The 22,387-nt window shown below is 35.9% G+C and overlaps 3 protein-coding genes and 1 pseudogene across 7 annotated transcripts; 1 reads left to right on the forward strand and 3 right to left on the reverse strand.

The window, feature by feature from the left end:
- The first annotated feature begins 2,165 nt into the window (after positions 1–2,165).
- On the forward strand, positions 2,166–3,399 carry LOC107666361 (uncharacterized; annotated as a pseudogene).
- A 763-nt stretch (positions 3,400–4,162) lies between these two features.
- Positions 4,163–6,104, reverse strand: LOC107666397 (fucose mutarotase-like). Of its 4 annotated transcripts, none has more exons than XM_016457661.1 (6): positions 5,993–6,104; positions 5,409–5,468; positions 5,021–5,088; positions 4,784–4,882; positions 4,466–4,539; positions 4,163–4,354 (listed from the first exon to the last, which is right to left on the reverse strand). In XM_016457661.1, exons 1-6 carry the CDS (start codon positions 6,012–6,014, stop codon positions 4,288–4,290), a joined length of 390 nt encoding a protein of 129 aa, XP_016313147.1. In that variant the 5' UTR covers positions 6,015–6,104; the 3' UTR covers positions 4,163–4,287. The 4 variants fall into 4 exon arrangements, with proteins under 4 accessions (XP_016313147.1, XP_016313148.1, XP_016313145.1 ...); XM_016457662.1 differs by having other exon boundaries at positions 5,366–5,468; XM_016457659.1 differs by lacking the exon at positions 5,993–6,104 and having other exon boundaries at positions 5,409–5,850.
- A 2,252-nt stretch (positions 6,105–8,356) lies between these two features.
- LOC107666378 (enoyl-CoA hydratase, mitochondrial-like) lies at positions 8,357–10,904 on the reverse strand. The gene is made up of 8 exons (XM_016457636.1): positions 10,741–10,904; positions 10,139–10,336; positions 9,930–10,057; positions 9,746–9,845; positions 9,536–9,640; positions 9,330–9,449; positions 9,092–9,159; positions 8,357–9,004 (listed from the first exon to the last, which is right to left on the reverse strand). The coding sequence occupies exons 1-8, from the start codon at positions 10,829–10,831 to the stop codon at positions 8,939–8,941; spliced, it is 876 nt and encodes a 291-aa protein (XP_016313122.1). The 5' UTR covers positions 10,832–10,904; the 3' UTR covers positions 8,357–8,938.
- A 3,156-nt stretch (positions 10,905–14,060) lies between these two features.
- On the reverse strand, positions 14,061–19,817 carry LOC107666541 (galectin-related protein B-like). 2 transcript variants are annotated; one of them, XM_016457932.1, is made up of 5 exons: positions 19,555–19,817; positions 19,071–19,157; positions 18,889–18,977; positions 16,229–16,418; positions 14,061–15,561 (listed from the first exon to the last, which is right to left on the reverse strand). In XM_016457932.1, exons 1-5 carry the CDS (start codon positions 19,585–19,587, stop codon positions 15,418–15,420), a joined length of 543 nt encoding a protein of 180 aa, XP_016313418.1. In that variant the 5' UTR covers positions 19,588–19,817; the 3' UTR covers positions 14,061–15,417. The 2 variants fall into 2 exon arrangements, with proteins under 2 accessions (XP_016313418.1, XP_016313419.1); XM_016457933.1 differs by lacking the exon at positions 19,071–19,157.
- Between the last annotated feature and the right edge of the window lie 2,570 nt (positions 19,818–22,387).

Below are 22,387 nucleotides of genomic sequence, written 5' to 3' on the forward strand. Positions count from 1 at the left end.
ATTTCCCGTGGTTTGTACAGCATAAGTCTACTTCATATAGTTACCATATAAGCAAATGTGTTCTCTTTAGTCATGGTTTGTGAGGGGAGCATATATTGTCACAAAACAAATCTTCATTCATTTAGAACAACAAATAGACATCATAACACAGTCCACAAGACTATGTAACTCCGGAGATAATGTTATAATTTGTATTCATTAACCATGCTGTTTTGATCGTTCTCTGTTTTAACCACTTGAGTATTATGGCTGTGAAACAAGCATCAAAGCACAGTATGGGGCCCCACAGGTTTCGGCTGTATTAAAATCACAATCTGTCTAATTACAGGTATGCACAGTCACAGTGGTGAGAAAAGGAGAATGTTTTCTACAGAGAAAAGCCTTGAAGGCTTTGTTAATACACTGACTGGAATAAATTCCTCATGCGAGGAACTCAGGTGCCACATTTCCTGTGCTGAGAGCCTTTTGAAACAGCCTTCCACGTGACTCAAGTTGTCTGCACTCGAGCCGTGAGTAAACATCATCTCGCTCTTGATCCTGCAATAAGCCCAATAATGAGGCCAAGCACTTGGCATAAAGATCACAGAGTGCTCGTCTGCCCTCAGTCTCATGCCACATAGTCAGTCGCTGTTTGCTGCTGCACAGATTTTTGACTCAGTTCCGTGGGAGATGAGAGCGTCTGCACGGGTGCCGTTAGTCACCGTGGGATAGCAGTCGCTTTTACAAAGGGGCTTTCTGAACAAACATGATGCTGTGCGGCCTATCGCGCAGCAATTTTTGGAACATGAATCAACAACAAACCAGGGTCTCTGAGGCTTTTTAGTGTGATTTATTGGCTGCAGTTGTTTGCCCTGCCACTGAAGCATTACAAAATTTTAATGTTACTATGCAAAAGTAATCAATAAACTAATTTGTACAGTAAATGCATCACAAAATATATATTTTCCACTTTTAAAATGTTGAACCTGGTCATGAACTATTTTGCAGTTCATCATATCATTCACATTAAGCTTCAGGTCTTGTTCCTGTTTTGTTATTCTGTAGACTAATTAGCAAATCAGCTAGCCTACATGCAATTTCACTCCACAAACAGAAGTCCATCTTCAACAGCATGTGCTTTGTTTTCACATACATCGATAAACCTTATAGGCTACACAGATACGATGGATATCATTTCAAGAGCTCTTGTGCATCTTGTGGCGGTGCGCCGTGTAACTCCGTGACTGCAGGGTTGTGTTTTTATTTGATGCTTGGGAAAAGAGCACCACTTGGGTGGCTAGAGCCCTGGCAGAATCCCGAGGTCTAACTAACCTTTAATCCTTAATCCTCAACCCAAACCTGACCCTACTGCATTTATTCGCGTCTAGTTGTCGGATGTCTGTCTCAAACATCTTTAAAACCAAAACGTTAGGATTTCCGTGTTGAATAAAAATTCTACAGGTTTTACATTATTCCTAATTAACTTTATAGTCGTGTCAATATTAAATCATTGTTACTTTATTAAATATTCGATACTGATCTTAATGTGTTTCCATATTTTTCCATATAAGTTAAATATGAAACAAGGATAGTCTGCAATAGCCTAAAACTCTCGAACTGAGTCCAAAGGCCGATTCCCTATAGCCTTTCAGTCATCTACACGTGCATCATTTATTAATCTTCGACAATATAGCCTACTGTAGGTCAGATAACTGCGAATGATTATCTGTTTTCAATTGTACTGTACTTTCGACTTTATGTTGACAGGTAAGAGTGTCTTGATTCCTTTATTATGATAGAGATGACATAATATCAGTGTTCGGTATGAAGTGCAGAAAATACCAAATTATTTTAATAATCGGGTGATCTATAAACGCAGCATTGCTTGAGTTGCATAGTGTTTATTTTAATGAAGGATTAACTGGCTAGGCAAAAGCAAAGCAAATATAATTAATAATATACACGTATAAAATTATATGCATATTCATTCATATATATATATATATATATATATATATATATATATATATATGCACACACACTCAGTTACATGATAAAAAAAAATAATACATCAGAATTCCTTGCACAGAGTTCAGTTTATTGCTGAACTTTGATCTTTACAGGTAAGATAGTTATCATCAGCTCCATGTAAAACACCATTCATATTTCGTTGTGATTGTCACAGTATGAGGAACCACTATGATCAGGTGAGTTTTGATGAGCTTCACTGTTACATATGGATATTTTATTATTATTATTTTTCTCTAAGCTAAAAGCATGAGCTTCAACACTCATGTTTTGTTTCCCACATTAAAGGTTTTCTGTTCTAGTCTGCAGTCAGTGCTGCTGTTCAGCACTTCAGCCAAGCCATAAAGGCCCAGGGTATGTTTTACTTTATATGGACACTCTTAATTTACAGCTAAATATTTTGACTGTCTCGAGTTACAAAAGAAAAAAAGAAACAATGGCTATAGTCGCTTTTAATTACAACTGTTTTGACAAGGTCTGCCCTGACCCTTCTTGACATTTTGAGCGAGATGAAAAGGATGTAAAGAATTTAACATGAATTTTAATGAACTTTCTAAATCTGTGATTTCTGAGTAGGCTGTGTACCCTTTCATCTTTTAATTGAATTATTTCAAAATCTTTTTTTTTTTTTTAATAATCTATATGCTAATGTTTGACTTGTTGCTTTTACATATAAAAAATGTATACATTTAACATTTTAGTTTTACATTTGTCCTGCAGGAAAAAGTGTTGGGAAAAGCAGTTCAGGACACTATAGAGTAAGTCTTGCCTTCTGCACACTGTGAAGGATCTAAATAGGTCTGTATATAATAAATCTGTAATAATATTTACAAATCATTGAAATAAGATATTATCCATTGTAGTTTTGATCATCCCAATGGGAAGATGATCCTGGGAATGAAGGAGGTGGAGCCACCACAGGACATGGACATTACAGATTCTGACATTGATCCCAGCATGTTGATCTGGAAAGCCGTAAAAGGAGAAATACAGCAGAAATATGACAGACCTGAAGAGGATAAAGATGCTCTCTACAACTCCTTTGACATAAAACATCCAGCTGATGCAAAACAGCCTGAAAACTACTTTAAGCCACTGGGACACGATCAGGTACGGATGCATGACAAACCAGAAGAAGATAGGGATGATCTATACCATGGCATGTTTGATGTAGCTGAAGAGCCAATGAGAGAAGAGAAGGATGTAATTGGAGATAATGTCAGGCCCATCTATTCAATCCCTGAAGAGGACAAAGACGACCTGTACCACGCAGATGTTAAAGGACATCAGTCTGACCAGCAGGCTCTGCCGATGAATATATTCCCCATTCGCCCAAAAAGGGTGCACACGGAGCCAGAGTTAGACCTGGATGAGCTTTATCATAAGCAATGATAAGATAAGTCATGTCATGTCTAAAGGATTGTAATACTGAATGTTAATTCATTATGTGTAGTTTTAATTAAATGCTCTCTATTTTTTTGAAGTCTTAAAATGTGTTTTAACATGATTTCTTTTTAATATAGCTAATATTGAACATAAAAATAAAACAGTTTATCTGTTTAGCATGTCTCAAACTCATCAATACTGAGAAGACTGTGACCATAATTAAGAAGTCATATTGATCACTTTTTTTACTGAATCAGTTTGAAATAACTGAGTAAATTAAATACATTTTAATACAATTATTTAAAAGTAGAAAGTATTTATTAAGGCAAGGTATAAGAAAAACAAACATTTTACATTTCCATAGTCCTAACGAGAACATTCACAGAGCTCAATTAAGCGGCTGTTAATTCACAGAACAATGCGCAACAAAATGAAATGTGCAGGTGGGGATTGAGCTACAACTGTTGATCATGAAAAGCAACATTTGACCAGTTATATTTAAACTTTAAGATTAAATCTTTAAAGGTTAAACAGAGCTGACTTTCATTTCACAAAACTTTCATTAAAAAAGAAAAGAAAAATGTACTACAATTTTTCAAATTGTATTTTATTGTATGATTTTCTCTAATCTATTTATTAAAGAAATTGTCTTATTGCTTATTTTACAACATCACATTACAGAAAATATGAACAGAAAATTCTTTGAACTTTTTGAACAATTATGAAAGCAGTCATGTTGCAATCAAAATCTAAAAGGATGGCATTAAATTAATAACATACTTTTTATATATACAATATTTTTTTATAAATATAAAGGTATTTTGTATGTGCGTTATCTATAGTAATTTGGTGTAAAAACTCTGGCACTGAAAAACTGTACCAAACAGCCTTCTTTCAGCACTGTTCACCAGGCGGAATGACACCTTTCTTGATTATGAGATTTCCATACAGAGCAGTCTCCCTGTCAAACAGATTTACGGATCATCCATAATTATTATGTTTCTTAAATATGAATATATAATAATTTAATAGTTAAACAGACCCATCATAGATCATAAATAGAAATGCTCACCCAGTTGCCACTACAGCAAATGACTTCTTGGCACGCTCATAAAATGCAAACCGATCAACAAACTTGAAGTTACCCTGAAAGAAAAAAAAGCATACAAAATTTTAAGACTGTTTGTTAATGTGATTATATATATATATATGTATATATATATATGCGTGTATGTATGTATGTGAAATTTGAAGTAAAATATTATATTATTGAGATAATATTTGATGTCCTGGACAAATGATTTGTATTCCCTTTGAAAATCTAGTTTTAAACAGTGATGAATAGTCCTCATCGTATGAGTTATGACCCTTTATGTATATAATAGCTTACATCTGATCCTGCTTGTTTCAGGAGGTCAGAATACTGGTCCCATACCGGCACTTTCAGACCCTTAAATTTGTCACTCTGCACAAGGTCCATGACAGCTGCCTAACAAATCAGACCTTATTTAGTGTCAGACACAATCTACAATTATGATAAGTTACATACATTAACAAACGGAGGTGAAATTTGTGGTTTAGCCATTAAAAAATAAAAGATGCCAGATAATGGAATGTTATTACCCAACGAATCATCAGAGGTATCAAGAGGAAAAAGCTTCAGTATTGCCTTCAGAAGTTCTGGTATACCTACACCTTAAAAAGTAAAACCATATACTTGATTAAACAACTAAATGCACAGCAATCAGTGACAAAAATGTCATTTGCATATTAAGAATGACTTTGGGCTGAGTAGATCTGGAACTACAATAACCTAGGCTACAAATGATCAGTTATCATTTCTTCTGTAAAACCATAAAAAATTAGCATGAGATTTATTTTAAACAGTGTAAGAAATGTGCTAAATCTTTTTTTCTGTTAACTACTAAAGTGCAAGTAATTATTTTTAACAGTTTTATTGTAGAAACAATACCTGCTACATTTTGTAAAAGTTTAGACGCTTGTAGGACACACACCATCCGCTCTTATCTCCACTGGACCACATTTACAAATAGATGAGGTTGGACAATTTGCGTCTGCAAGAACAAAAAAAAAAGTCATGATACATGACAATCCATACATAGAGGTCTTATAACTGTATTGCACTGATGTCTCCTCTGTGCTCATAAGACAAACCAGATCCACTCAAGCTACAGACGGACGGGAAATCAACGCTTTTCAACATCAGCGGGAGTCGAATAAGCGGATATGTGCTTTGGCTTAGAGATAATAAAAATGTGACATTTTTATGAGAGACAGCCTACAAAGTTTTTTGAGTGACATTTTGATGATCGAAATGAAAGCGCAAGTTGCGCGGTACGGAGCGCTGCCAAAGCAATGTGACTTCCCGCTTTACTGCACGAACTAGGATTTATCCGTGGCGTTTTTACATCGTATCTAACCTTGTATAAACCTATGACAGGATATAATCATCCTAACACGTATATCGTTTTATATTAATCCAGATATCACATGCGTGACACAAGAATGCCAGGCTTCCGAAGGCTGGCGTGAAGTTCGTAAAAAGGAACACTGTGATCTGATCTCATTAACGACTTACCTAATTCATCTCCATGACCCATTTGCGCCAAAGCAAACAATAATTCAGGCGTAAGTATGGACGGGATTCCCTTTTAGTATAACCATTTCAAAAAAGTGACAGAACACGAGAGAGTTTGTGGAGAATCATGTGACCCTTTTATGTATTTCAATTGGTAGAGCTACAGTACGTCTCTAACGCAACCTGCGTTTAGAATAGCCTACGTAATTTACGTACCTCTTGGTACTCATGACAAGCAGCCTAGTTTTATTTATTTCATATTTAAGCACGACTGGTTATAGGCTACATATAGGTCTAAGGTTACTTTCCGTTTCAGAATGAGAAGACATTTTCATTTTCAGCATTGCCTTTGCATAAATTTACTTATTGTGTTATTTGAGTCATAACCTCTTACATTTTAAGATACCCAGCATGCAAATAGCCTAATGAAAATGTCAAGTTATCAGAAAGCAAACAGAAATAGCCTTTGCTTGAGAGGTAACCGACATCCACTCGATCGGTCGATATCTTATATTTTTCTTTATAGTTATTTTTGCATTTATATTTAAAACGTAGGCCTAGGCTATATAAATGATTAATTAGCAAACTACTACCCATTAAAAAAATTACCAAATAACATCAGTGGCAGTGCTAGAGTAGCATAATTGTAATATCCGTATAGATCTTAAAATAATGCACAACAGATTAGCCTATATCAACAGGTGTTTTCAAAATCATTATTTCACATTTTTATCATGCATGACTCGTCTCTGACGACCAAGCATTGCATTGTAATTTTGCGCACAATGTGAACCTAACTTGATATAAAACTTAAGGTAGCCTAGTCTAAAATGTTGAGGAAAGATCCTTGTACTCAAGCCCATCATTTGCGGTGTGACTGAAACACTTTAAACTGATTTTCAAAGATCCCGCGTGAAATTGTACATTATCGCTCCTGACTATATGTTCGACAATAGTGTTAAATTCCCACAAGATCCAATGCTAATAAATAAAGTATTCAATGTCTAAGCAAACTGTAATGTCATTAAGAAAAATTTTAGATTTTTTCCCCTATCTAGTTGGACATTTATTTGGAATAAAAGAAATTAGAAAGCTAATTGAAGTTAAACTCGCGTCTAAATGAAGAACGACACCTAGACGTGCAGCTGCTACTGATGAAGAGGAACTGCTGGTGATGTGGCTGTAATTCAGGGAAATTTGCTCCAAAAGAGGTGTGTGGAGGCTTTGCAGCTGCGAAATGTAGAGTGAAAGTGGAAAGATGGAAGACTGATAGAAGAAAAGACATTCGGAGGAGCCAAGACTGTCTGATCAGTTCAAAGCTCTTTTCTTTTACCGAGGAACCATGCTGCTCCCTCTTTGGTTCTGCTTTTTTAAATGAGTTTATCACGCTATGAGGAGCTGCCTCTGCCAAAATGTAACGTTTTGCCCCTTTTGTCTGCGCTGAGCGCCTCAATTCGGTCTACATTTATTATTTTGACCTTTCGTTAGCAGGGGATAGACTTCAAAGTGGAACCTTTCTTTTGCTGTCTTTAAGGAGACCTTTGTGCTGCTGCAGTGTGTGGAGAGAAAGTTTTTTTCTCCTCTTTTAAAAGTTTTGTTCTAGGGGCTGAGAAGAAAGCTGGAGTCTGAGGGAATATTGAATGAAAATTAAAATCAATTAGGCTATGGACTTTTGAGTGCTTGGAAAGACGCCGTGCGAAAAAAAGCCGAGATTTTCAAGTGAGAAAATGCTCTCAGTTGATGTGCAATTGAGATGAATAGCCTCTTCCTTTAATTGCATTTGCCGTGGTCCTTCTGGACGCGGTATTTCACATAAAATAGCCAGCGTTTAATGCGTAAAAGTGGGTTGTAAGTTCTCTGGTGATCTTTAACCTGACAACTGATGAAAGTTATGATTAAACGACATTACAGTTATTCGTCAGTAACTAGAAAGTTTGAGCGGGTTAGTTTCAAAAGCTGCGATAGATTTCATAACTTGCATTTAAGTTATTGAAAAACGGATAGGCTACAAATAGCAAGTTATTAAAGTAACATTTTAAAAAATTCATTAAAAAGAGCATATTAATCAGCTGAAAATGCTAGTTATTTATAAATCATCGTTTCAATACATACAGTGATATGTTAAAGGTTAGATTATTTTAAAGAGTTTTTGCTATGAATATGTTGATCCTGTCGTTGGTTATAAACAAACTTCACTATGCCGCACGAAACCTGCATTGCGCAGTATTTATAAACACTATAGTTCACAGTGCCCTCCAAAAGCCCATTTTGCACTATATCAGATGAAAACACTTAATAATATTACATTACACTGAAATAATTGTGTCAAATAGGAGATATACCATTAAAAAATCACTACAAAAATACTACTACAGCGACTTTATTAGGCTACCTCAATGAATAAGCCGCACGAGTGACTGAAAATACACCCACAGCACCACCTAGAGTGTACAAAGTGGAATTGCGACGTCTTTTCCCAATGAATTTTAGTCAAATAATCGCCATATCAACATACAAAGTCAAATCAGAGGGGTTTTGCAAAACCTTCAACAGTGTTGTACAGTAATTACAAACAATTTAGAAAGGTTATGGCAATGCCATTTTCTCTCTCTTAACTGCTAGTGTATGCTGTATGTTTAAATTACACACAGTTATTGTACTGGATGCCATGATTTATGTTGTATCAGCAAAGAAGGTTTCAAGGTGATAATACCAGACAATCAACAATACCCGGACATTAATTAGAAATGGGTAATGTATAAACCAAGCTAAATATGAGTTAATTGAACTACATGTTAAGTCCGTCAACCCGAAAGTACAGATCCTGATGTTTTTTTAATAAACACTTGATAAGAAAATGAAGGAAAAGTAGAGTATTTTAATAACAGCATTTGATCACAAACTAAACACCATGGTTTAAAAATCACCATATTTTCCACTGGAATTTTACTTGTCCTGGAAAGCAGCCTTTCGCTTCTCGACAAAAGCAGTCATGCCCTCCTTTCTGTCCTCCTGAAAATTAGAACACAGCAAGTTCAAGAATGAAGTCATCGTTTTCTTCAAAAAAGGAAATGAATAAGTGGAAAAAAAGTGACACACCGTCGCAAAGGTTGCATGGAACAATCTTTTCTCAAGTCGATTGCCCTCAGCTAAAGTCAGTTCAAATGCTGTAATTAAAGATCAAATAAAACTAAATGGCTGCACAGGACTCTATGTATTTTTTTATCTGGATGCATGAAATTTGGATGCATGAACCTAATGTAAGTCATTCATGAAATATGAGCAGAAAATATTTCAACAATAAAAGTATCAACTATCTCTTTAATGAAACTCTTACCTGCATTGACAGCTTCCTTTGCCATGGCTGAGACAAGTTTTGAATTGCCAGCTATTTTCTCTCCACATTTGATCGCTTCTGAAACCAGCTGATCCACAGGAAACACTTTACTTACCAAACCTGCGAAAATGAATACATTAGTCCACTTCTTAAATTGAGAGAAGAAGAAAGAAGCTATAGTGCAAAAGAAAGTTTGAAAGACGAACCAGACTGTTTTGCCTCCTGAGCTGAGATTCGGTCTCCTGTGAGAACCAACTCCATTGCAAGGGATTTTCCCACTGCTCTTGTAAGCCTCTGAGTGCCACCAGCACCTGAAGCCAAAGAAATAATGTAATTTCAGCTGCCTTTTTTTCCCCATTTATAATTATTCTTCATCAATTAATCAACATAACAAAAAAACTGATGCATTATTGTACCAGGAATGGTCCCAAGCATGATTTCTGGCTGTCCAAACTGTGCTTTCTCCCCAGCGTAGATTATGTCACACATCATGGCAAACTCACATCCTCCACCAAGCTGGACAGAAAATACATTTATGTTTATGCTTGAAGCACTCAAGGGGGAGTCATTCTAGTGAATGCATTTAAATATTTTACCTACCGCAAACCCATTGACAGCTGCTATAACAGGCTTTTTAACTGTTGATACCCTGTTCCAATGTGCCAAGAAGTTTCCACCATAGCACTCTTGAAAAGTTCGATTCTGCATCTCTTTAATATCAGCTCCAGCTATGAAAGCAAAAGTGTCAATAAAACACAATCAATCCAAAACAATTCTACATAACACACATTTCACAGACGGTTTCACACCCGCGAAGGCTTTTTCGCTTCCTGTGATGATAATTGCTCCCACTTCGCTGTCAGCTTCGAATGCATCAAGGACTTTGCCCACCTCCATCATAAGCCCATCACAAAGAGCATTCAGAGCCTTTGGTCTGTTCAGTTGGATGAAGCCAACATTCTTCTTTTCACCCTTTTTGTCAACTAGTATGTACTGATACTGGCCACCTGCAATAGAGATGAAGGTGGGGGTCAAACTAACTCACAATGGATCCATGCAATTTTTAAATAACTTAAAACAGTATTGATTAAGCATATATATCACCTCATTAGAGTTCGCAAGCTGTCATGGCTTTTAATTGTGGAAATATCTCTAGTATGCGCACTATTGTTGTACCTATATTATTATTTTATTCTTAAATATGTTTCAGCTGTAAACAGTCGCACACAAATGTAACTGCGGCTACTATAAAGCTCCGTTTTTCCATTATCAAGTTGCAGATACTAGTACAACACATTCAGGAGTCACAGAACTAGCGCAGGCAAATGACGCAAGTTTCCAACCAAAGCAAAACTCGAGAGCGACACTGAAAAATAAGCCATTCATCTTACGGAGACATGATTTCTGTTACCTGAACTGCATTGCCTTGTTGCTGCAAATGCAGACGGCCACAGTTTACTGTGTTTGAGAAGTAGCCCTGTGGATCTGCAGAGCAGCGCCATGGTTGTGCGGGTCAACGATAACACTGCGACGCTGGAGTCGCGCTGGTTGGCTGTCAATGGTTACGTCACTGCGTAGTCAGGATGCCAGATACTGTATTAAAAATCCCTCTTCCTTTATTATTTGACCACTGCTTTCCGTACTAATAAACAATAGGCGTGTGGTTTTCTTCGTCTTTTGTTGGATTTTTTAATAACCACCTCAGAAGGGAGTTTATCATTATTAATTAGAATTGAACCAAACACACACGTTGCACGTCTTTCAGAGAAGTTTAAATAGTTAATGACTTTGTATTTCCTTTTTAATACTTTGATTAGACCTCGTTTTAACACTAGAATTATATAGAAAAGAACAGATGGCAACGGAATATTTTTGCGCGTATAGCTCCCTCTATTGGTCACTTTCGTGAATGAACTTCGCATTGTGACAAATGCACTGCCTTTTCTGTTTTTGTATTGGCAGTAGAAAACGTATTACATAAGGGCTGATCTGAGGGTGATGTTAATTATGCCTTCAAAACATGTTATACATATTACAGTCAATGAAATAAAATAATTTCTTTCTCCAATTAAAGAAACCAACCAGTAGAGTGCACTTTATTCTTGCAATTTACAGTATTTACAGTTTGATGTCGTTTAGGTATTGCGTTTTGTTTGAACTGGTAAACCGCCAAGCAGCTTTAAAAATCAGGTGAAGCTAATGCTAAGTGTACACAGGACACATTAAATGACTTCAAAATCTGTAAGGACTGATTTATTGGTCTGCAAATCCATTAGAAAAGCACCGAAATTAATGGAGGTTACAAAATTCACAAAATAACCAAATCTTGCCTTTAAAATCAAAACACAATGCATTCACATGAACTTTTTTATGTTTTTCCAGATGACCAAACAGAATTAATCACCACAAGTGTACTTTTAGGTATTTGTAATGCACATTTTTATTCACACATACTTTTTTTTTTCACCCAAATGCTACTCTTTAGTTGTACCATACATATTGAAGTATTTTACAGGGGATTCAGAATGACAAACATTTCATACCTTGGCAAATTATGAACTTATTGTTTGTTTTGATTAGTTTCAATATCAGCACTGGCTTGCATTACAAAAAGTGCATTACAAAAAAAAAAAAATTACTTTGAAAAGTGCAACTCAAAATTGAAGTATGTTGGTGTAAATCATTAGTAAGAATAAAATTTTAGGTCCCAAACACCAACGCCATATTTCAATAGGCACATTTCTGATAAATACTAAGTTTCGAAAGCACACTGAACCAACTCCGGTTTTAATTCATGAAAATTATTGTGCAACTACATCCAACATCACAAACTAACTCCCAAGTAATGGGCCACTTTAGTAATACATGAACACATCTGAAATAGTCTCTTTAAATAAAAGAACTGACATAAGCTCTAAAAGCAAAGCTCCGAAAATCCAAAAGAGGAAAAAGAAATGTACCATGCTACCTAGAGTCTAAAGAAATCAACTAAAATGTTGATGAACTGGAAACCAGTGAAAACGAAATATCTACTAAACTAAATATCTAAATAGCACATACACCATACAAACACTCTCTCTTTAGTGTCAAGACATTATTGCAGTAGCAAAAAAATATATAGATATTAAAAAAATTAAGCATACAGAGGCCCTGTTTAGTATATGTACATCCAAAGTTCGAAGGGTTCAGAACAATGGTTTACAACCAAGACATTCATTTTCAACCCTCATAAATGTGAACCAGTTTGAAAGATTGTTACTTCTCAGATACAAGACAAGAAAGAGCAATGAAGATGGAAGCATTAGAACTGGTATCAGTAATTGGGAATATTAGTAGGATCATAGGGAGAAATGCATGTTTGTTAAAACTTCAATAAACTGTAAGTCACTTCAGATAACAGCGTCTGCCAAATACATTACCAAAATCTATTATACTAAGGTTTCTTAAAGCACAGTCAACAACACTATTGACATTCTCTCCTTGTGTTCTTTCTCACCTGTTATTTTTGTAAATACATATTCTCCCTCCCCATTTTTCAATTATTCAGGTGTAATTTCACACCTGAGGTAATTTCATTTTTTGTTCAGAGACTAAATTAAGAATGGTCAACATTTAAACATTAAAACATCACACCACACAGAATGAAGCTCACAACTCACAGCAGATTTAGCAGTTAAATAGCAATACTGTTAAGTGTATCATATTGGTCCAGATGACCATGTTTCATTTGCTAAGCATGTCATATCAAAGTGCGTTTGCCACAACACGTCAGTTGGGTGTGTGGTCAAGGACCATATTGCTTGTGCTGCCGTACCGATTCTCAGTCTCGATTAAACAATCTCTGCATGAGTTTGAGGCACAAACAACTGCAGAGAAAATCAGCCAAGTATAAAAATGCCCTACTTCACATTAAATGTACAATACTTTATTTAGCTGGAGTTTTCTGTCAGGAGTACCTTCTCAACAGATTAAGGATCTTTAATATTGCACTCAGTAAATATTCTGATTTCAATGTTGACCAGACGCTAATGTGGGCAAATGTCTTTGGCTGGTGCTAGTACTCTCTGGCGTGTAATAGCATCATTTCATCACATGAAATTCAGTCAAGTAGATCGACCAGTAAAGCAGACAAAACGGCAGTCCTTCAACTTCATTCGTCACTGCCATGTGTTCCAGGACACAGACTGACTACAAGTATAGTTTTAGAAAATATTACAATAGTGACCATAATACTGAATATACAGTAATACTGACTAATGAGAAGCATTGCAGACTCTTTCACTACAGAACAGGGCACATTCATCCACACAATAGTTGATGTGACAGTAGTATACACCACCATTCAAAATTTAGGTTTTGATGGTTTTTTTTAAGAAATTAATACCGCTTAGTTTTCACAAAAATAATAAGCAGCACAGATGTTTTCAGCACTGGTAAAAATAAATGTTTCTTGAGCATCAAATCAGCATATCAGAATGATTTCTGAAGGATCATGTGACACTGAAGACCAGAGTGAAAACTCAACTTTGCCATCATAGGAATAAACTACATTTTAAAATAAAATGGAAGTTATTTTAAATTGAAAAAAATAAAAATAAATAAATAAAAAAATTACACACACACATATATATATATATATATATATATATATATAAAAAAACAACAATATTGTTTTTACTGCAGTTACCATCAAATAAATGCAGTCTTGGTGAGAGACTCCTTTCAAAAACATTCCTTTCAAAAATTCTTACCGACCCCAAACTTTTGAATGGTAGTGAACATATGTATGATTTTAACGCAAATCAAAAAGTGTTTTTTGGATATTGTAATGTAATAAGTAGCAATAATAATCACTGCTATCATACTAATCCAATCCTACAAGTGGAAGTTGAGCAGAAGACAACCGAGTGGACAGCATTGTGGGTGTACAGGGCAGAGGATCTCAGCAAAATCACTGCTGAATACAGAAACATGTTGACCATTGACTATGTGTTTATATATTAAGAGGAGTGACATAAGGAGTATGAAGGAGGAGGAGATGCTCACTTTACACCCACAGCTAAGCTATTACGAAGCCCATCAGTGGATGACAGTACATTCAAGAAACAATTCAGCCCTGTTATATCTGCTCCTTCAACTTTTACGAGGTGCTCATAAAGTGTAAACAGATAAGCGGAGTTATTTTTTGCAAAATTGCTGCACTGAAGTCATTTACTCACACAAAACAATGTAATTAAACATCTGTGTTGGTTTGGTTGCCAAGGATTTAACATTATACTGTTGTAATTAAATACTGTGCTGGCTTGGAGGAGAATGACTGGATGATCAAATTTCCAAAAATAAAAACTTCCTCTACCTCAAATTAAATAATCCTCATGGTGACATTCTACAAAATTTCAGTGTAACATATTCTATATCTCCCTAAATGAGTAGTTGCAATGAACAGAGACAGGAAAGGTATGCTATTTAAATGTCTACCATACACCCCGCTACACAATTTGGAGATAAAATAACATCTTCCTTCCAAAATATTTTAATTATTCAGATTAAATAAATCAAACCCAGGTGGAACAGCAAATGCGGACTCTGAGCTCCTATATTCTAGCAGCCAAAGCATTTCAGAGTAACTCATAATAATTTAAAGCAAATTTGTCATCAGAGTGAAATGAAGTAAAATCAACTTTATCTGATTTCCTGAGTTTTGGATCATTTCGAACCTACACTGCTAGACTACAAGCACAAGCACACTGGCAGTGTCTATGGAGAGCAGCTAAATCCCAGTGGCATACTGTATGTTACTGCCACAGAGTGCATATCAAAGTGTGCGATCCCTGAAATATGATTGAAGCTAAACAAATAAGCTACAATGTGAAGCAAAGATACTGGAAAACACACATCTGATATTGCAACCATTCACCAAACCTGGTATGATACAATCCTCAGAAATCATTACAATGTGAGGTTAGAGGGCAAAAGAGAAGTGGAAATGCAGATGTTGTTGATGTCTTTGTGTGAGCTGCGGCAAACACACAGGTGCAGATGGTCACCTGTGAGAAGTACCTTCTGGCGCGTGCTCAGGTGTGCTTGGTTAGCCCAGCTTGGTGATCTGAAGACTCCCAACTATCTGGATCATATTAATGGCTTGCAAAGACTTTACTTTGTGATAAAAGTCAAACAGCTGGTGTCCATCCACAAAGATCCTAAAACGCTGGTGCTCACAATGGATCTCAATCTGTATAAATGGGGAAAGGACAGGGGAGAAAGAGCGAAATCAGATCAAATCAAAAGAATCCTTTGTCAGTCACTGAGACACATTGTGAATAGTGTGTTGAAAGGAAGTGCTTGTCTTACTTTGCATGACTGCTTATCTCAGCTCAACAGTGACCCATTTTTTGGTTCGCCTTCAGCCCAGATTACAAACAATAAGCACTCAATATCTTCAAGCATCTTTACCCACTTTAGTCGTACAACTCTCCGCCATATGGAATAATTCAGTAATTGGCTATTATAAAGGAATAAACAGTCATGCAAAAGCAGACATACTTTCTGGATATATATATACAGTAGTCAACATTTGAAGTGGATCAAAACCTTTCATCAAAGTGGTCCTAAAACCTAAAAGCATTCTTGTCTTAGAACAACTTTGATGAACTTTTTTGATCCACTTAAAATGTTGCCTACTGTATATATATATATATATATATCTATCACCTTATGTGGATATTTCCTTCTGTCTGACTCTGAAAAGATACCTGCATATACAACAGCGGTGTGAGTTAAATGTAATGAGTAATGAAGCAGCTGCCATCAGTTTTGCACACAACCCTGGACTCATGCTTCGTGCAGATTAGAGATCTCAGATTAGAGAGCATGTAGATGTCAGTGTTTCAGCTCATTACCCTAAAAGGCTGGTCCGGAATGAAGGGGAAGTAAACTATGGGTGTCTCTTCCTCACTCCATTTCCCAGAAACCCGTGCATTCCTCAGGAACTGCCTTTCAGTGAATCTTGCTCCGAGTTTAAGGGCCACATCAGTGAGGTCTTCATCATCGTTCTCCTCATTGTGGCCACAGGTCAAACTGATGTCAAAGCTGTGCAGAAAACAAACTTTAAGCATGTAAACAGCCAATTTCTGGTGCAATGCACTGCCTAAAGTTCTTGGTCTTCTTTTTTTAAAGATTTATTCATGTGTACTAGTAGGTTTCGTATGTTATGTCATCATAACCATATGACTAAACATAAAAATATGACAAGTGTTGCATGAAGCATTACAAACAGTGTGCCAATATACCAAACATTACAGAGAAATAGCATGCATCTACTTTACATAGTAATTTAGGTCTGCATTGAAATCCATTCTCACACAGAGTGAGCATCACAGTGCATTCCTAATGGATCAGCAGTCTGTTTAGAAAGGCTGAATTCCTGAGCTGAAATGACTTACCATTGACATATCAGGACTGTAATGTGCATGCTTAATTAAAATGCTGCATAATTACAATTTAAAGACTAAGCCACCAATTTAACAAACTGCTCCATCCCCTTAGGCCAGGAACCAGTACTATACTCTCAAAAAAAATGAGCAGCACATTAATAAATGATTCTCAGAGAACAATACCGGCAAAATGCATATCCTTAACACAATCCAAGTCACTTTGGATAAAAGTGTCTCCTAAATGCATAAATATTAATCGTGACAAAAAGCCTTTGGAACTAGATTTAAAGAAACAAACAACTACACTACTGTTTAAAAGTTTGAGGTTAGAAAAATTTATATTTAAATAAATTAAATTATTATTATTATTATTCAGAAAGGAATTACATTAATCAAGTGATAGTAAGGAAATTACAAAAGATTTGTCAAAATGCAGCTGTTTTGAACTTTCCATTCAAAGAAGCCTGAAAGCAAAAAATTAAGCAGCACAACCGTTTTCAACATAAGAAATTATTTCTGAAGGATCACGTGACACTGAAGACTGGAGTAATGGCTGTCGAAATTCAGCTTTTACACTTTAAAATAAATCCAAATAATAATAAAAAGAAGTTATTTTTAAATTGAAAATTTTTCTACAACATTACTGCATACAACATTTTAGTGTATTTAGCTCAAATATATTCAGAATTGGTGAGCATAAAAGACCTTACCACACCCAAATTTTTGAACCGTAGTGTAATATCACAAATGAGTGTTAAGTCTTTTCAGCCTTGCCCATTCTTAGACTCTCATATGCAACATGCCTGTTGGTGCTCCACTTCCTTACAATACCTAAATACTTAATTTAATTAATAAAACACATAAATATTTCACCCTAGCCCAGCTCTGCTAGTGGAGAGAGCCCTGTTACTATTCTATATTTATCATATAAGTAAAGTAGCGACACAACTGCAACAATGTGAATGCCTGGTGACTGAGAATAATAGTAAATGTACCCCTAAAGTGTTCCCGGGAGGATATTGTGTTTGGTCTCGTTCTGTATCGCGTATCTTGTCAGTGTCTGCACTTCATTTGTTGTGGAAAAAATAAGGAAAGTGTGTCCAGCTGAATTAATGTAGAATTTTGTTATTCGGGTATAAAAAAAAAGCTTCGTTTACCGCGGCAGCAGTCGCGTGACGGCCTTTTCGTGTGAAGACCGAAGAGTGTAAAGACCATCGACTCTACCGTGCGACTCCACCGGGCAGGGACATCGGCAATGAATTTATAAATGTGTATAATATATATATATATATATATATATGCATGGTTGTACATACACATGTATTTGGATTTTTTTGGTGTTTGGCTTAGTGTTATGTTAGAATCATTATTATACTTTTATACCTTCTGTTCTTTAATGTTTTGAATTGTTTTTAGCTTTATTTTTTGTTTTTCATTTAAATGTTAAGTTTTGAAATTTTGTTGTATGCATTTGTCATTTTTATTTAATTTCTTTATTTTTTTAAATGTGTATAAGTAGTATGTATAAAGTTTTAGGTTTTAGTTTTGGATCTGTTTTTAGTTGTTTTAATATTACAATTGATTGCTTCTGTTGTCCTCATTTGTAAGTCGCTTTGGATAAAAGTGTCTGCTAAATGACTAAATGAATAAATAAATAAATAAATCTATACCCATACGTATACAGTATACCCTATCACAGAAGAAACTCATACTGGCTGGAACAACATAAGGTTAACGTGAACTAGCTGTGAATCAAAAGATTTACCACTGATTATTTGAATCAACATCCTAAAATGTTAAGTTTCCAAGACACACCCAATGCTCTCACAATTTTTATATTTGTTTCCTTAACAGCTAATGCAAACACCCATCATCACTAAGCAGTGCACACACCCATGCAGTGTCTCTCAAGCAGATCTACAACCCAGTGCAATCTGAAACAAGAGGCTCTGTTTCTCAAAACATAGTGCTGCCTATCTAGACAACATATAGGCCCGCGGTGCCCAAAAATGCGGTTTAAAGAAGCTTACACAAGGTTCTGAGACAGAGCTTGTCTGATGTAACTCTTTGCAACTGCTAGAATGTGTACATTCTTAAATTTATGCAATTTTGATATGAAAACATACCTGTCTGGCTCTGGATCAATGATGCCCATTATAATAATTTTCTTCCCAGGCCTCATCCCACCTCTGATCCGTCCACTAAAAGGAACTGTCTGGTATATCAAATGGGGAACAAAAATCATCAATGCAACAGAAACTATATCATAAGATAACAACGATGCTTTTAAACATCTAAGTTACTCTACCAGAATACGAGAGATGTCTTCTTTATCAGGGGAGATAAACCCAGTATCTCCAAACGAGTTATTAAGGTGAAGGTCATCTTCGGTGTTCTTCAGATGAGAAAGAGAAGATTTACAAGTTTAAGAAAGCCCTTAAATATGAGAAATGCAATAAAACACGAGCAGATTTTAACAATAACAACGACACGCCTTCTACATCTGCACTTCAGCTTTAAAGACAAGATAAAAAACAGGATGTGCACTAAATACATCAGAGATAAAAGAAGTCTTGAAGTATTCCATTGCGGTCTTCCACGTCTGCATTTCAACAAATTCATTATGATTTTTTTCAACTCTAGGTATGAGAGATGAACGAGTCATTTCATTGCATGCGATGCATACTGATTTCCACTGCGCTTCTTACTAACTAAATCTATTTTTATTAACAATAATGGCTTATTGATGAAAATCAGAAGCATTTAAGATTTCAAAGGTATTTGTGACTTACTATCGCGTCCTTTTCCATGCTCGCCACCGCCATCTTGAACAAAATACCATAGGATGCTTATCAAAGGCGGTCCAGCCCAGGAATCTGTCAGTGTCGTGGCAGACTGGGCAGGGAGCTGCAAGGTGCCTAAATTCAAGAAGAAAATTGTAACACAGACAGAAATCCTCGAAACGACTTAAGAAACAACTCTATTGTGTTGCTACGTGTGAAAGAAATATGCTGACGCGGATTTTCGTACGGGTGGAGGTTAACCCAGCCTCCATATGAAGCTAATCTGCTCAAATCTCATTGGATCGGAACATGATTACCAACAGAATAATACGTGGCTACAGTTCAACACTTTTTCGTTTTAATTGTAATTTTCGTTTTTGTTTGTTGTGTTGGATTTTGTTGTTTAATTCTGAGATAAATAATTGACATTGCTCCAGTATGTTTCTGATCTTTAAAATGTGCGCCCTCAATGAGCGGCGAGACCCCTGGTGGCGGTTGACACGAATGGCACCTAGTGGCAGAAGTGATTGTGTTAAAGGAGTAGTGAAAAGTAAAATAAAAGTCAACATTTCTTGAACATTTAATTTACAATCGGTCCATCCAAGATGTAGATGAGTTTGTTGGAGAAATTTAGCATTCTATAACTTTCTCACCAATAATATTGTCTACTCTGCAGTAAATGGGTGCCGTCAGACTCAAAATAATCCACAAGGAATCCACACAAATCTAGTACTTCAATTAATGTCTTGTGAAGTGGTTAGTGCCTAAAGTCAACAGAACATGGCTAATTTTGAATATCCGTCGATGGAGAAAGATGCTTTTCAGAGGCAGTTGGTGTAGTTACAGCATCTACCAGCAGAGGCTATCAAAGTCCAACTAAAGCAGACAAACCCTGACCCTTGATAACTGCAGTTAACAAACTAAATGAGAGCTCGAGGTTTTTTTTGGTCAGAGAGTGGTTCTGTGGTGTCTGAACCTAACATAAAATAAGTTGGTGTTCGGTTAAATAACATATGAGGATTCCACTTCCCTGCATTCATAAAAAAAAAAAATAATAATAATAATATTTTTTATCTTCTAAACTATTATTTTATTTTATATTTTATTTTATTTATTTCATTTCATTTCTGTGGTGTCTGAACCTAACATAAAATAAGTTGGTGTTCAGTTAAATAAGGATTCCACTTCCCCACGTTCATTATTATTATTATTAATAATAATAATAATAATATTTTTACCTTCTAAACTCTTTTATTTAATTTTATTTTCAAACCACTTTTCCTATATGCAGGGTCACAGGGTGCTGGATTGTGCATTTCAGTCTGTAGAGAGGGAAAGACCTTGGACGAATGTCATTTTATATGTAGCATATTTTTTATCTTTATTCAATATAATTTAATTTCATACATATTTTATTTTATTTTGAGCAGGGACATTACATCATGTGCTTTTAGAACTAATTATTATTATTATTATTATTTTTTACAAAGTGTGGACTTCTGGGTGACAGCAAAAGGCTGCATGCACTGTGACCGCCTCTGTCCAGAAGTGTATTTGAGCATGCAAATTTAATAAGTGTTTATTTAGCAGGGCCAGCCTGTAATTAGGTTAATGCTGCAGCCGCTCTGCACTGCTCTCCCACAGCTCCATTCTCCTCACCTGCTCAGGCGGAAAGCACCACAGACGGACCTGGCACTGCCCGCCATGCTCTGTTCATGCCCGCTTGGGCCTGCTGGACACCTCACCCACCTGCCACACATGATGCAATGTTCGACCCTCTAACTGACATTAACCGTCACCTGCTAATATGACTAACTGTAGAAAATGCTGTTGGATGCCTAAAAGTGTTCCAGGGCTTTAAAGAAATAAACATCCGGTGAACAGATGTAATAAACTTAGAATTTAGGATGTCATATTCAAGATCTTTCTTTCAGTCTGCTTCCCCCATATCGATATATTGCAATCTGTTTCTTTTTCTCTGTCTCGCTCCCTCACTGAATATGGCTTATTGTGTGTTTTTGTGAATGTCAAGCTCCCACACACTTCCTCACACCCACTCTCTCCATGTCGCAGCTGTGTGTGGTCTGTTTCTTACTTCCTGTTCTGGCTCCTCACTCTGGGCCTTTCCCCTCAACACACACACACACACACACACACACACACTGACACAAATATAAGATCACATGAACTTATGTACAGTCACATGTCTGCCAAAACACTGCAAACACATTCACAGCAGCACACCGTATATAACTGTATAAAAAGCATTGATCTGAATGAAGTGCCTGATAGCGAATCCCCTGTGTTATGCAATAGGTTTAAAAATCCAGCAAGTCTGACAGTCTTGGCTCCATCCTTTAGGGCTCAGCGTCCTTCATAATAATTAACTCTCAGTGACCTTTGATACAGATGTAACCCGGCATAAGCTCACTGTTATATGGCACAAACTTTCATTCTTGTGAAACTTCTAAGCTCCTGAGAATATATATGTCTGCTGCCTTTAAATCTTACATTATCCACCATTGTTTTCATTCAAAGTACTTGTTTGTGTTTCAGGTAACTTTAAAAATATTTCTCATAAAATGTAATTGATTTTATTCATTTATCACATTTCACATTTATCAAGTCAAAAATATTATTTATTATGGCTAAATCATGATGTATAATTTTATTGAATTTACAGAATTCTACATTGCTTTTTTTTTTTTACAGTATTCAAACAATAATAGACTGTATTCTGACAATAAAAATGTAAATACAAATTCAGAATTTTAGAGGGAAATCAATGTATGTCGTAACACTATAAATTACTTTATAACTAAATAAAGAAAAATAAATAAAT

This window comes from Sinocyclocheilus anshuiensis, unplaced genomic scaffold (genome assembly GCF_001515605.1).
Source record: "Sinocyclocheilus anshuiensis isolate Anshui unplaced genomic scaffold, SAMN03320099.WGS_v1.1 scaffold63, whole genome shotgun sequence".
Taxonomy (NCBI): Eukaryota; Metazoa; Chordata; class Actinopteri; order Cypriniformes; family Cyprinidae; genus Sinocyclocheilus; species Sinocyclocheilus anshuiensis.

Excerpts from the sequence above, each read along its gene's own strand:
- LOC107666541 (XM_016457932.1), bottom strand. The coding sequence starts at position 19,587 with ATGGCGGTGGCGAGCATGGAAAAGGACGCGATA. Across the intron at positions 18,978-19,070 it reads AAGACATCTCTCGTATTCTG|ACAGTTCCTTTTAGTGGACG; the intron begins GTAGAGTAACTT and ends TTGATATACCAG. Across the intron at positions 15,562-16,228 it reads TTCCGGACCAGCCTTTTAGG|ATTGAGATCCATTGTGAGCA; the intron begins GTAATGAGCTGA and ends CCATTTATACAG.
- LOC107666378 (XM_016457636.1), bottom strand. The coding sequence starts at position 10,831 with ATGGCGCTGCTCTGCAGATCCACAGGGCTACTTCTCAAACACAGTAAA. Across the intron at positions 10,058-10,138 it reads AAGCGAAAAAGCCTTCGCGG|CTGGAGCTGATATTAAAGAG; the intron begins GTGTGAAACCGT and ends TTGCTTTCATAG. Across the intron at positions 9,641-9,745 it reads CATGCTTGGGACCATTCCTG|GTGCTGGTGGCACTCAGAGG; the intron begins GTACAATAATGC and ends CTTTGGCTTCAG.
- LOC107666397 (XM_016457659.1), bottom strand. The coding sequence starts at position 5,559 with ATGAGCACAGAGGAGACATCAGTGCAATACAGTTATAAGACCTCTATG. Across the intron at positions 4,883-5,020 it reads TTGATACCTCTGATGATTCG|GCAGCTGTCATGGACCTTGT; the intron begins TTGGGTAATAAC and ends CTGATTTGTTAG. Across the intron at positions 4,540-4,783 it reads TGAAACAAGCAGGATCAGAT|GGTAACTTCAAGTTTGTTGA; the intron begins GTAAGCTATTAT and ends TTTTTCTTTCAG.